The 14,381-nt window shown below is 42.5% G+C and overlaps 1 protein-coding gene across 1 annotated transcript in view; it reads left to right on the top strand.

Annotated features, from left to right (window-relative positions):
- Nucleotides 1–12,250, top strand: part of mmp24 (matrix metallopeptidase 24) — a 27,221-nt gene extending 14,971 nt beyond the window's left edge. The window contains exons 8-12 of the mRNA XM_036212107.1: nucleotides 1,098–1,259; nucleotides 1,879–2,093; nucleotides 3,747–3,885; nucleotides 4,787–5,053; nucleotides 7,501–12,250. Of these exons, the coding sequence (XP_036068000.1) occupies nucleotides 1,098–1,259; nucleotides 1,879–2,093; nucleotides 3,747–3,885; nucleotides 4,787–5,053; nucleotides 7,501–7,859 (1,142 nt within the window). The 3' untranslated portion in view covers nucleotides 7,860–12,250. The remainder of the gene's footprint in view (nucleotides 1–1,097; nucleotides 1,260–1,878; nucleotides 2,094–3,746; nucleotides 3,886–4,786; nucleotides 5,054–7,500) is intronic.
- Nucleotides 12,251–14,381: the final 2,131 nt, after the last annotated feature.

Genomic DNA, 14,381 nt, shown 5'->3' with positions numbered 1-14,381 from the left:
CCAGTCTAAGTTAAACTTTAAATATTTTGGTATTAATTGTAGTATTGAAACTAACTGTATGAATATTCACATATTTAAAATAATGATTATAATCGTAGTTCATGTCCAGGTGAGGCGCTGCCTCGGCCGCTTTTCCTGGTGGTTTTTGACCCTTCTGGCTTGCCGTACTGTCTTCTCCTGATGTCCCTGTTGCAGGAGCAGCAGCTGATCTGAACTCAGACACGGACACCGATGCTTTCATTCAGATCTTCAACCTAAATAAACCTGATCTCTCAGTATCCACGTCCTCCATGGCGAGTTCCAGAAGAGTTTCTGACAGAAGCTCTGATATGAACTCATCTCTATGTTTATTGTTTTAATATTTAAGACTGATCTCTCAGTTCCTCCTGGTTCTCCATAGAGTTTGTTTCCTCTTTTCATTTCAAACGTCTCTGAATTCCAGCTTGAACTCCCTTAAACTATCAGAGAACTCCACACTGGACATCAGCATGGAGCGCCCTGCTGGAACACCCACAGACAGACAGACTAATTAAAAGATTAGACGCCGGATGGTGGGATAAGGAAGCTGAGGAAACCAATTTCTTCTCTGGGCATTAAAGGACATCCAGGCGACAGCTTTGCTGCACGTCCTCTTCATCTCCAGACCTCGTGTTTCCTCCTCATCAGTCTGTCATTAACCTGCTGACGCCCGGAGAACGGAGGTGAGGAGAAACAGCTGCAGCTGCTGAGCTCGCCGTGTTCGGCCCAAAGCTTCCAGCCAGGATCAACCTGAGTTCTGACACTCAAAGCTTGAGCTTCAAGTGTGGAAAACTGGAACTGTCTCAGAGTTCCAGTTTACAGACAGAAGTTCAGGGAAACGTCTGCGGGTGAAAGAAAACTCGACACTTGAAAACTTGAAACGTGGAAAGAAGGAAAATCTGAGGCAGAGGAGCAGCTGCTGACATGCAGCCAAATGGGTTTTTTCAAATGTACAATTCCTCTTTTCAAACATTCAATCCTGTTTTCACTGACGTTAAGCTGATCCTGATAGAAACGTCTTCAGGAAACCAGCAGCAGGAACTGTTTGTGCTCACGTCTGTCCTCACTTCTCCATGCAGGAAATGATCTGTTCCTGGTGGCAGTCCACGAGTTGGGCCACGCGTTGGGTCTGGAACACTCCAATGACCCCAGTGCCATCATGGCTCCTTTCTACCAGTACATGGACACTCGGGACTTCCAGCTGCCTCTGGACGACCTGCAGGGCATCCAGAAAATCTACGGTGAGCTCCTGGGATGATGTGGCATGAGGGGAACTCTGTCTGCACAACCAGACACAGGTGCCCTCACACCGAATCCCGGACAAACCCCCAAAACATAAGCAAGAGGGAACAAAGATTTGGGAGTTTAGAACCAGAAAAGATGAAAGAGCAGAGGCCGTTCCTCAGTGACTGGAAACATCACGATGCCCTGATTCTTTGAATCCTAAAAACGCTGCAGACTCAGTTTGGAGGGAAATAAAGTAAATATTCCTCCTAAAACCAATAAACTGCATTTTGTAAGAGAGAGAAACACAATGAATGAACTCAAGACTCAACAATATTCTCCACAGGCTTCTGATTAATTCCAGTTCACATTGGCCCCATTTTTCTAACTGCATTAAATGATCTGACAGCTCATCAGATGTGCAGGAAAACATAGTTTTAAAGAGAAATTGATCATTGACATCATGTAAAAGAAGACTTGATTTTAACACCTGTGATCCTCAAACACAAATTCTTTAACATAATGTCACTTTCAACCGTTAACAGGATCATTCCAGTTAAAAGTTACAATAAATCAGAGAACATAAACTCTGGAGCTCCGGCGTCAAAGGTTAATCACAGCTGACTGTTTGTCCAGGTGTGCCTACAGCCATGCTGGAACCCACTCGCCCATTACCCACGTTACCTTCTCGCCGGACACACTCCACCTCAGAGCGCAAACACGACCGGACCTCCCGCCCAGCCCGCCCGCACGGGGACCGGCCTGCGCTGCCGGGGAACGGCAAACCCAACATCTGCGACGGCAACTTCAACACCGTGGCCTTCTTCAGGCGAGAGATGTTTGTGTTCAAGGTGAGCGAAGAGGCAGAAGGCGTGGTGGAAAGTCGTGCACGCCGCTCACGTGCGGCTGGTGGAGCGGACATGAAGCTCAAACATGTGTGCTTAACTACGGAGGGGGGGGGGGGTTACTGCACGTTTCCAGGGAAAAGCTCATTATGGGATGTGTTTTTTCCCTGGCTCCTTTGGCTGGATGTGTATTGATTTTCTTTTTTCTGGTTGGGTTTAGAAAAGAAACATTAGTGGCCACTAATGCTCAATTGTTGTTGTGCTGATGGGAGAGTTTGAACTCAATGACATCATATCCAATGTGTAAAAAAAGGAAAGACAAGCTGTGAGCGTGGGCTCTGAATGATGTTGTTTTGGTCGTTATGGTGGGAATGAAGACAGCCGACGACAACATGTCAAAGTCGATCGCAGAAAATCATAAATCAATCACACATCTTAGGTCACAACCGAACAGGATAAACATTTATAAACACTCTAAAAGTACATCTTTAAAACTTTAAAGCTGTAACTTTTTAACATGATTATGAACTAGATATGTAGCATTACCTGTGATAATGCTAGTGTGAATGCTGGAAGCTGAATTTGGACAATGAAGATGCTGAAATTGGTATCCAGCTAAGAAATTAGCTAAATGCTAAATTATCTTAAAAACCTAAAAAAAAAAGCCTAAATTAGCCAAAACAGCTGGTATGAAGCTGAAATATTATCTAAACTCCAAAATTGTCTAAAAAGCTGCAGAATGCTTTTAAAACTTTAAAACTGTAACTTATTTACATAATAATGAATAATAAAAATGTAGGAATATTATTCCAGAATAAATCAACTTAAACCTTAAATAACTTTCAATATTTTACTCTCCATAAAAATATATTTTGTCAAAGTTATACAAGTTAGAAATGAGCACAAGATAACATCGGGTCATTAAAAACAATAAAATGATCTGGAGGGCCGGATAGAATTACCTGGAGGGCCGGATCCGGCCCCCGGGCCTTGACTTTGACACATGTGGTCCACAATAATGACAAATTCAGATCAAACTGGAACTCTGTGTTCAGACAGGAGGATGGTAACTCTGCTTTTAAATGCTTTTTAGTCGTATTTAACTCACTGTTCGATAAGAATTCATCAGTTCATGAAGAAATTTGTCAAAAGTCCCAGATTATCTACTGGTTTACGAAATGCATGTAAAAGGCAAAAAAAAGACTTTCATGAAAATGTAATTCAAAGAACAGACACAACTAATGTAAAAATAAACTGGAATAACAGAACAGTTAAAAAGATCTACTGAACAAAATAAACACATGAAGAGAGTTTGGGACCAAACATCAATAAAAACGGTCTGAACTGTGATTTCAATGAAGCATCAAAAATCTTCAATAATCTTTCTGTAAATTCCAAAGTACAAAAACAAAAGGAAGCTGAGAATAACTGAAAACATTCCAAAGTAAAAACCCACTGTGGTGTGTTGGTTATGACTGTGGTAAAAAGGTGATAAATAATATCTCTCAACCTCTGAAATACATTATTACAAACTGGGAGAGAACTAGCAGATGCAGACCCCCCATACAGACTGAAAACGCTTGTTTGAAGATGCTGCTGAACATGAAGTTCGTCACTATCTTCAGATTGATCTGGATTTTTGACCCCGTTTTCCTCCAGGATCGGTGGTTTTGGCGTCTGAGGAACAACAAGGTGCAGGAAGGTTATCCCATGCAGATTGATCAGTTCTGGAAGGGGCTGCCACCTCGCATCGACGCTGCCTACGAGAGATCGGATGGGAAGTTTGTCTTCTTCAAAGGTAGGAGTAAAAACAGCTCAGATAATCAGATCATCCTCTGAACGAACTGGAGCTCAGCTGGAGATTCTAAATCCACTCGATCTGGTGACTCCAGAAGCTCTTTCAAATCCAAAAGGATTCAGAATAGTCTGAGTGGAACTGACAGAGGGCGGAGTTATGGGTAGCTAGAAAGGTGGACTGTAAGCCTGGACCATAGAGCAGAACCGTGGGGACCACAGGGCTTGATTATAGGGCTGGACTATGTGGGACTAAAGGGCAACAAACCACGATGAAAACCTGAGTGAGAATCAAAGAAGAAGATTCACGTCGTCAAACCACAAGACACAAAATCTTTACAAAAAATCCCCTTTTCTTCTTTAGTTTCAGTGAAGACAGAACTAATAGATTTGTCATAGGTTATTGAATTATATATTTGCTGTAATAATTGTTAAAATTATCCATCCATCCATCGTCTTGTCCGCTTCTTCCCTGTCAGGGTCACGGGGTGCCGGAGCCTATCCCGGCTACTGATGGGCGAAGGCGGGGTTCACCTGGACAGGTCGCCAGTCTGTCGCAGGGCTAAAATTATCCAAAAAATGAAATAATAGAAAATAAATGTCCCAATAGACACTGGGTTTTCATGATATCAATGGTCTTATTTCCCAGCACTATTTGGATTTCCCATCTTTTTTTCTGTGCAGCAAAAGTTGATATTTTAGTAATTCTTCTTTCATGTTTTTATTTTTCTAGATAATTCTAAATACACGTAATGATAATCTTTTGTTCCCATTGACTGAGATCAGACTCGTTGTTCTGACAGCACATTAGAACCTCTCGGAGGCTGAAATACTGCTAGAGTTAGACCTGACATGCTTCTGAAGCGGGTGGATTCAGCTCACCTGTCCCGTTTGTCCCGCCTCAGGTGACAAGTTCTGGGTGTTTAAGGAGGTCAGCGCTGAGCCGGGTTACCCTCACAGCCTGATGGAGCTGGGCAGCTTCCTCCCCAAAGACGGAATCGACACGGCACTCCGCTGGGAGCCGGTCGGGAAAACCTACTTCTTCAAAGGAGACCAGTACTGGCGCTACAACGAGGAGAGGAGCACGGTGGACCCCGGATACCCCAAACCCATCTCAGTGTGGAAAGGAGTCCCTGAAGCTCCGCAGGGAGCCTTCATTAACAGAGAGGGATGTGAGTAGACATCCTCTTTTCTATATTTTGAATCCTCAAAAATGAGAGGCTGTGTGAGTGTAAAAGAGTGTAATAGTGGATCGCTTTGTTCTGGAAAAGGTTGAATGAGTTGAATTTTCTAAAATAACCAACAGCTTAAAATTGAGTAAAGCGTATCTTCAGCCTCCAAAAGTCTAAAGCTGTTCACTGAAGAGTTCATGTCATGACAAAACTCAACATTGTTTTTTCAAGCTTTTCCTTATGAAGACAACGATGAAATGTCATGAGGATCACAATCTTCTCAGCTTAAGCCACCACCACATGTTAGATCGTCAAATGCTGAAGATGACTCAGATGAACACCAACACATTTCAGTCATACGTTCAGACACACAGTCTTTGGAAGCTGAGTCATGTAGATAAACTTCATGATTCTGACTTGGTCTTCTGCTCCCTGTTGGAGTCACCTCCAGTCGGCCTGCAGTTCCTACAGCTCCTCGTTTGGGGGCGCTGTTTTCTGGAACAGGCGCCAACCACAACGACACAAAGACACAGTGAAGAAAACTGATCCGGTTTGCACCTCAATGAAGTGACGGCCTCCACAGTTTGGACGTGCTCCCATAGCTTTTATCATTTATTCTGTCAACAGTTTCTTAAAGATTATATCTGATTTCTCTCCTTTTTGCCCAAAGTTTGCCAAGCAGAAGAGTGAATGTTTTTGGTTTTAAATTGTGGTAATTTTTATCCATTATTCATTCTAGAGCCTAAATCTGGAATTTGTTTGGAAGGTTGAACTTAGTTCTTTGCTTAGTGCATCAGAATATTGTCTTACCTTTAGTTAGAAGAGGAAGGAAACGTTTGCTTGATCTTAACACCGGGGAAGGATTTGTTTTTCTGTAATTTGATAAGTTAAGGTGAGAACGTGGAGAAGGGTTCTGGACTTCCTTGTGTCTTCATTTTGGACGTTTTCTTTTGTTTGAGCTGCTCTGAGGAAAATCTTGTCACAGAATTTTCTCCCACCAGACTTCTGTAGTGCTTGATCTAGTGAGGCGGGTCTGGTAGTGGGTCTGGTAGTGGGGCTGTGGGTCTGGTAGTGGGGCTGTGGGTCTGGTAGTGGGGCTGGTAGTGGGTCTGGTAGTGGGGCTGTGGGTCTGGTAGTGGGTCTGGTAGTGGGGCTGGTAGTGGGGCTGTGGGTCTGGTAGTGGGTCTGGTAGTGGGGCTGTTAGTGGGTCTGGTAGTGGGGCTGGTAGTGGGGCTGGTAGTGGGGCTGGTAGTGGGGCTGGTAGTGGGGCAGCTCAGACTGTGAGGTCGGTGTGTCAAACACATGAAGTTCATGAATTCTGACGGCAGAACATCAACGTGCTCCTCCTCTGTGGTCGTTGCTGCAACAGTGATGGATATAAACCAGAGAAATGTTTTTCACATGTTCTGTGCATGTCGTACACCAACAGCACACGTGTTTGCTTGTTTAAGGCATCTTTGTGCTTTAAGTACACTTTGTAGATTCCAAAAACCAAATAAATTGGTGAACTGACATTTCCACGATACACCTTTGACCTTAACAATGTGGAAGTCGAGGATTTTGTTCCACATCTTCACCTAATATATATGTAGAGTTAAAAATACATCTATATTTTCAGGCGACACATCCAGTCTAGAACTGTCTAGATGTTCTTTTATTGATACTTAGAGTAGAATATGAATGAATCTTCTTGAAAACCAATGAGGAAAACAGTCCACTATCACTGCTTTAAGTTGTTATAAAATGATCAGATGTGGCACCACAATTACCAAAATGTCGTTAAAGAAGAAAGATTGACATGGAGCTTCCCAAGGAAAATGGAAAGAACAAAAACAAAGCTACTGATAATGAGTTGACCAAATGTTATTTGTAATTATGTTACTGATCCGGCCCACTTGAGATCAGACGGGCTGAATGTGGCCCCTGAACCAAAACGTGTTTGACCCCCTGATGTTGTCTGTATGGACCGTATGGACCATATGGACCATATGGACCATATGGACCATATGGACCATATGGACCATAAGGACCATAAGGACCATAAGGACCGTATGGACCGTATGGACCGTATGGACCATATGGACCATAAGGACCGCATGGACTGCATGGACCGTATGGACCGCATGGACTGTGTAGACTTTGTAGACCATATGGACCATAAGGACCGTATGGACCGTATGGACCATATGGACCATATGGACCATAAGGACCGTATGGACCGTATGGACCGTATGGACCGTATGGACCATATGGACCATAAGGACCGCATGGACTGCATGGACCGCATGGACTGTGTAGACTTTGTAGACCATATGGACCATAAGGACCATAAGGACCGTATGGACCGCATGGACCGTATGGACCGTATGGACCGTGTTCAGCTATGATCTGGCTCATCCCGGTACAGTGGAAACACCATCATGCTGCTTCTCCTCTTCTGTCCTCAGACTACACCTACTTCTACAAAGGGAAGGACTACTGGAAGTTCGACAACCAGAAGCTGACGGTGGAACCTGGATATCCCAAGTCCATCCTGCGCGACTGGATGGGCTGTGACCAGTCAGATATGGAGCACTCTGGTGGTAACCGTGGCGATCGCCAGCTGCCACTCGATGACGTGGACATCATGGTGACCATCAACGATGTCCCGACAACGGTCAACGCCATCGCCGTGGTGATCCCCTGCGTCCTGTCGCTGTGCATTCTGGTGCTGGTGTACACCATCATTCAGTTCAAAAACAAGGGAGTGCAGCAGAATACCATTCCTCAGCACTACTACAAATACCCCGTTCAGGAGTGGGTATGACGGGCAACCTCAGCTCAGGTGGGCGGAGTCATCTGGCTGTTGCAGATGCTGGTTAAAAGTCTCTAACTGTGCTAACTTTGGAGCTTGCTGAAGTAGAAGTAGACAGTGAGTGGTTTGTCGTCACATTTGGAGAAGCCGTGATCAAACATGGCTGATGGTCATGGCTGATGGTGAGGACACGCCCGTCAGGACGCCAGCACCTCATCTGCTCTGCTGTCTTCAAGCCAAAAGGACAGAAAACCAATTTCTCTGAGGACCTACGACACATCTTCATCATCTTCTCAGTGAAACCTTTAAACAGAACACGTTCAGCAGAAATGACCCTCCCCTCCCATAACCCCGGCATCCCTTCCAACTTTGTTACATCATGTTATTTACTTAGGAAGTTAGATGGAATTTTTTAGAGACATTTTTTATAAAAGCCCTAAAAACATCTTGGTAGAATGGCCATAAGAACCAAGCATCTCTTTTTTAGTCACACGGTTTTCTTTGCTTTAAATGTGATGAGAAGAAAACTCTCAGCAGGAGCTCAGAGGTCAGAGACTGGACCAGTTCTGGTGGCAGTCATTTCCTCACATGTGGTCTCTGACTGACTGCTCTCCATCTATTATGTCATGACTGCAAGGCCTGACCTCCAAGCAGAAGTATGACATCACCACCTGACTGTCTTAGCACAGACGTTGTGCTACAGGTCTGGGCAAATGCTAGATTTTGTCCGGGGTTTGTCTAATTTACTGTATATTCTGTTAAAATTAGTGATAAATGATTTCATTCTAAAATTTCCGTTGAGTTTGAGATTCATCTTTAGTTGCTGTTTTACTTGAAGCCGTTTTTAACAGAGTTTGGAGCATTCCTACATTTGGATTCTAAGACCTTTCCCAGCATTGCTTATTCTGAGAGGAAACGAGCGGTCCGGACCAGACCGGCTTAGAACGGTCCGGTTCTATTCAAGTGAGCGTTTCCATTGAGCGGTCCGGACCAGACCGGTTTAGAACGGTCCGGTTCTATTCAAGTGAGCGTTTCCACTGAGCGGTCCGGACGAGACTGGTTTAGAACGGTCCGGTTCTATTCAAGTGAGCGTTTCCATTGAGCGGTCTGGACCAGACCGGTTTAGAACGGTCCGGTTCAATAGTTTCCATTGAGCGTTGGTCTATCAAAGCGCATGCGGGGTGTAGATGATGACGTAGATGTGACTACAGAGAAAGAGAAGCTGCATCAGCTGACTCAGAAACGGCGGGAAAATGAGGAAGATAACCAGAGGATCATTATAATCCGATCAGATGTTTGTTCTGGATGAAGCCGGACTCTACGCTGCAGAACAGTCTAATGTTCTGAATTAAACAGAAAAATATCTCTTTATGTTGATCAATACTCCAATGTTCTTCAATAAATGTTTACAAAACAGATCAGAAATGCAATAGATGAGTATGGATCAATAACGGACATTCTTCGGTTGCGTGGGGGAGGGGTGAGACAGAAACGGGGGAGGGGTCTATCCGGTCCGCCTGAGAATAAGAGGAATACTGTCTGTAAAGAATTTCTTATTCGTTGTAAGAAGATTGTGGGAGGGAGAATTCAGACAAAGAGGACAGAACTTTCTGTTTGGATCTTGAGTCAGGGAAAGTGCTGGTCAGACGCTTCCTGTTGTCATAAAACCTTTCACCAATCAATGGGTTACATCATGTGATGACAGAAGCTCCGCCCTAACGGGTCCATTCCATTTTTCTATGGACCTGCGACCAACGTGGGACCAGAAATGGTTCCAGTTGGTCCTGCTTAACAGGTCCATTTTGTAATGGAAACACTCAAAAGTCCAGTCTGGCCCGGTCCAGTCCGGTCTGGTCCAGTCTGGCCCGGCCCAGTCCGGTCTGGACCGCTCAGTGGAAACGAGGCATAACAGGCTCTCTCAAACCCTTCAAGATTTCTTTGGTCATTCTCTTCAACCAGTGAGACAAAGACAAACAGATATCCTTCATGACTTTCTCTGGGATAGAACAGTATTAATGACAGCTGAAGAAAGTAGAAAGACGACCTCTAACAAACCCATTTCTACAAGACTTTTAAGGTCAAAACTAAAACTTGTGTATAAAGTTGAATGTTAGTTTGATGGTCCGCTGGTTCCTCTAGGATAGTTCTGCTCTAACTGGAGGTGTTGAATAGATCCAGTCATTATTATGAGTTTAGACACTTTTTGGACTCTTCTTTTGACTGTTAAATGAACAAATGCTTGAACGTTAAACTGCCATGACAAAGTGTTTTGGAGCAGTTGCCCCATGGCTCAGTTCAAGCACACGCATGTTTCTATAAGTTGTTCATTTGATCAAACAATAGTTTTAAGGTGAGACCAAGCATGAGTTCCTCTAAAGCTTTTGTTGTATCAGTGCGGTTGGAGGTCTGTCTCTGCAGGGTGATGGAGGCAGACTGTCTGTGTGAAGCACGGCAGCATCTACAGAGTTTAATGGAGTTCTTCAGGTCAGAGTCAACGCCGGCTTTAATCCATCGTTCTGTCCGTCCATCGCTTCCCTCTGACCTGCAGCCAACAAGATCATGAAGCTTTGTGTGAAAAAGACGTCCCGAATGCTTCTACAGGAGTTGAAAGTGCTTCTGATATAAACCCTTGAGATATTTTATAGAAGCCACAGCAGAAAAAGTTCTTAAAAAGTCATGTGGACCGAGACAATACGCCTCTCATCTAAAAGGTTTCTTTTCCGAATTGAGATCAGTATTTAAGAGGCTAAATGTCTTTAAAATAACTCACAAGTTGACATTTGTAGAAAATCCAAAATAATCAAAACTTCTCATCACAACCATCCAGTCCAGCAGCGGAGGGCGTTCCCACGAACCACATTAAACGTCGGTGGTCGTTGTTAACCCGAGTCTTGACGGTGGACATCAAAGGTCTGATTCACATATTTGGTTTTCTTCCTTCCTGTCACGACCCTCTGTATTCATCCGGGTTTGGACCTCTCATGGCTGCCAGATTCCTCCCAAAATATCCCTCCAGAGCTTGGCAGCAAACTTGTTATTCTCAGTCATTATCTTTAAATAAAAAACATGTTTCTGTCTGTTTATGGTAAATCTAATGCTAAATATCAGGAGACAAACATTCGGACTTCAGACAACAGAACCTGAACTTCTGTCTGTGCAGCAAAAGGAGCGAATCCTCACAGCAGCTCAGACTTCAGCCTCTGCATTTCTAAAGATTCAATCCATCAGTGAATGTTATCATCCCAGTGGAGCGTGTCATACGGAGAAGCTGCTGGGAAGTCTATTAAAGTACAGCAGCTCAAATTATTACTCATTTTTGTAGGTTTAGCTTCAAACAGAAGGATGGATTTAAGAAATAGAAATTCAAATACGTCAAACATTAATGTTTCATCATAGAGCATGTCTACCTGTAAATCTAACCTCCCTCTGGATGACATGAGTTCTAAAACATTTCTGTTCCAAACGCAGAAATATTTTTAAGGAAATATTTAATCATTTCATTTGCAAATTATGAAGTTTCGTCCTGAAAACTTTGTTTGTAATTTAGGAAGTTTTGATCTGAAAACGGACTTCTGTTCTAATATGGAGACACAAAAATCAGTCGATGGAGGAAACAGAAGAACGTGAGCCTGAAGTGACTCAGAGTCGCGTCTCTGTCAGTCTGACAGGGAGAAGAACTTCAGAGGTTTCTGAATCGAATCCCGTCTGTAATCTGAGGAGGCTGACTGGTTCCAGCGAGTCACAATCTGCTTCCCGCCGTCTGCATCCACATCTCACATGCGCTGGCTGTCACACATCACTAGAAAGACGAAGTGCCTTGCTCGTGGGCACTCCAGCTGTAGATCAAACCATTGTCACGTTGTGCTGACTGAATCTGGTTTTGTGGATGTTCTGCTGGAGTTCTGCTGCAGGTTCTGTGTTCCTGCTGTTGTTTTACTGCAGCTTTTGACTTTGGCTGCAGAGTCCTGAACCCGTCCCGGTCGGCTCCACTTCACTGCTGATGTAGAAGAGTTTAGACAAACTCTGAGGAACGGCACCGACAGCTTTTCAAACCCTGTCATGAAGAAACATGTCCTGCAGATGAAACGAGAACTTCACACTCACTGCTCCTTATTTATTAGCGAGGCTCATTGAAAAACAACTTTTCCTGCTGAATATTGGTTTTGACTTTTTGTTTGTACACAACGTTCTCCTCTCCATGGAGTACTTTGACTATCGACTTCTGAAAATCAAAACGTCTTTTTGATGCATCTTGTAATTAAATGGAGAAACGAAATGCTTTGTTTTCATGTCTGTTTTCTTCTGATGTTGTAGGAAACTGTTGGGGTTCAGCCGCATCTTCACTGAGATTTTTACACTTTTTCTACTTGTTTTTTTTTCTTCAAATAAACATGTTTACCGTGTATTATTTATTCCAACATATTTATAAATCAGAATTTGTGTGCTTCTTAATTGTGGGTTCTAAATGTCAGCATCTTTTCTGCAGAAGAAAAAGAAGATTTCTTGAATGAAAACGTTGAGGTTTTGTTTTATCACATCATGCCTGAAGAAGGTTCTTTAGAGCTCCTCCCACCGCGACCCAGAGGGACGAAAACGTCTGAACATACAGTATATACTGGGATTGTGTTACTGTGTGCAGTAAACAGCAAATGTCTGTGGGGAAGGCAGGACGCTGCAGAGGGAATCGCACTGCAGTCATTGTAGTGACTAAAGCTGAATGTCCAGACGGGACAACGATCTGCTGGCTTCACACAACCGTGAGATGCATTAAAGGTGGACTTGGACGTTTGATTTGGTCATATTCTTCCTCACAGGGAGAGACTTATGGGGTCAAACCGGGGTCAGCTTAAATGAATGGAACCAAGATAGAAAATGTTAAAGAACTATTTCAAAAATGAAAAACAGGCATTGTAAATTTGAAAAATAAGATGGAAATTTTGAAAAATTTTATTGAAATTTCGAAAAATTTGACTCAAATTTTGAAAAAAAGATTAAGAAAATTATTAAAAAACAGGATTGAAAATTTGAAAGAATTACTGAAATTTTGAAAAACAAGAGTGAAAATTTGAAAGCAGTTTTAAACTCAGAAATACATTTTGACAGTATAACTGAAGGAATTGTTAAAAATTTGAAAAAATAAAACTGAAGATTTGAAAAAATAATTTTGAAAACTTGAAATAATTATTGAAAATTTGAGGGAAAAAATGTGAATTTCAAACTTGAATTAAAAAAAAAACTAAAACTGTTGCCAATTTAAAAAAATGTATTTTTAGTTTCAACTTTCCTTTTTTCCTTTTTCATTCTTCACTTTCAGTTCTCTGTTTTCAGTTTTAATTCAGATTTTTGAGTTTTCACTGCTGAGTTGACCCTAATCCTTCATGGGGGCGGGGCTTAGAGCTGATTGGCTATCGGGATATGTTTCTTCTCACTACACATTTTGTACACTTTTCTCAAACTTTCATTGATAAAAAGTCGAGCATTATGATTATTTTTTCGATTTTCCGTCTTGTTTTTCATTCACTTTCAGCTGACTCTGGTTTATCAAACACGGTGCAGAGAATGTTAAAAACCTCTGAAAGTTCTGATCTGCATGTTTCACCTTTTATACCTTTTCATCAGCCGCTTTTCTCCGTCAGAATCTTCTGGAATTATTGTGCTAACGGTTGAAAAGTGAAGCCCTGGAGCTCCGGTGATTCGGTTTGGTTTCTGTCTCGTGTGAACAGAAGAGGTCTGGAGTTTTTCATGAAGAATGATTTCTAGAAGCAGCTTCTGTGTTCGGGCTTCTGAATGGCGCCTGACAGGAATCCCTGTGACTTCACATGACGGAGTCTTCCTTTAACTCGCCTGCTGTTGCCTTGATTTCTAATGTTGTCTTTCTTATTAAACTGAATCTAAGGAGGAAACAGGTGAATCACAAACGGACTTTTTGGGAGAAAACTGCAGCAAATAATGAGACTTAAACAGCTTTAAGGAGATTCTGCTGAGTTTCTCTGAAGAGTGTAAATTCATTATTTATGTTTGGCTTTTGACATCTTTGTTGGTTGATTATAAAATAAAAATCTAAAAAAAACCTTTGCACATTTTTTAATATGGAAAATAATGTCCATGTTCATTTCAACTGAGTCATCATGAAAATGTTGGATTCCTTTCTGTTATTAAGTTGATGATTTAACCGACATTCTGTGAGCGCGATCGTCTGAGTCTTTCCTTTGGTCCGCTCAAACCCTGGAGGTCAGATTTGCTTTGATAAACACCAGTTCCCATCATGCTTTCTGGACAACTGAAAATCAGTGAAAGTGGAGACTTCACTGATGAAGAGTGATAGTTCTCTGTGGAATGTGTTCGCCCAGCCAGAAAAAATAAAAGAAACTAACAACAAATGTGAAACTTTTAAGGTCCGAAGTGTTTCTACTGCTTTACCCGAATGCAATGAGAAGTTCACCATTTAAAAGGCTTCACCCAAATTAATTCAAGAATACAGAATGCTGACGGTTCGATATGTTCTGAACAAAAAAACTCCCTAAAATCCCATAA

This window comes from Oryzias melastigma, linkage group LG5, assembly GCF_002922805.2.
Source record: "Oryzias melastigma strain HK-1 linkage group LG5, ASM292280v2, whole genome shotgun sequence".
NCBI lineage: Eukaryota > Metazoa > Chordata > Actinopteri > Beloniformes > Adrianichthyidae > Oryzias > Oryzias melastigma.
This window is presented reverse-complemented; position numbering and strand designations above follow the sequence as displayed.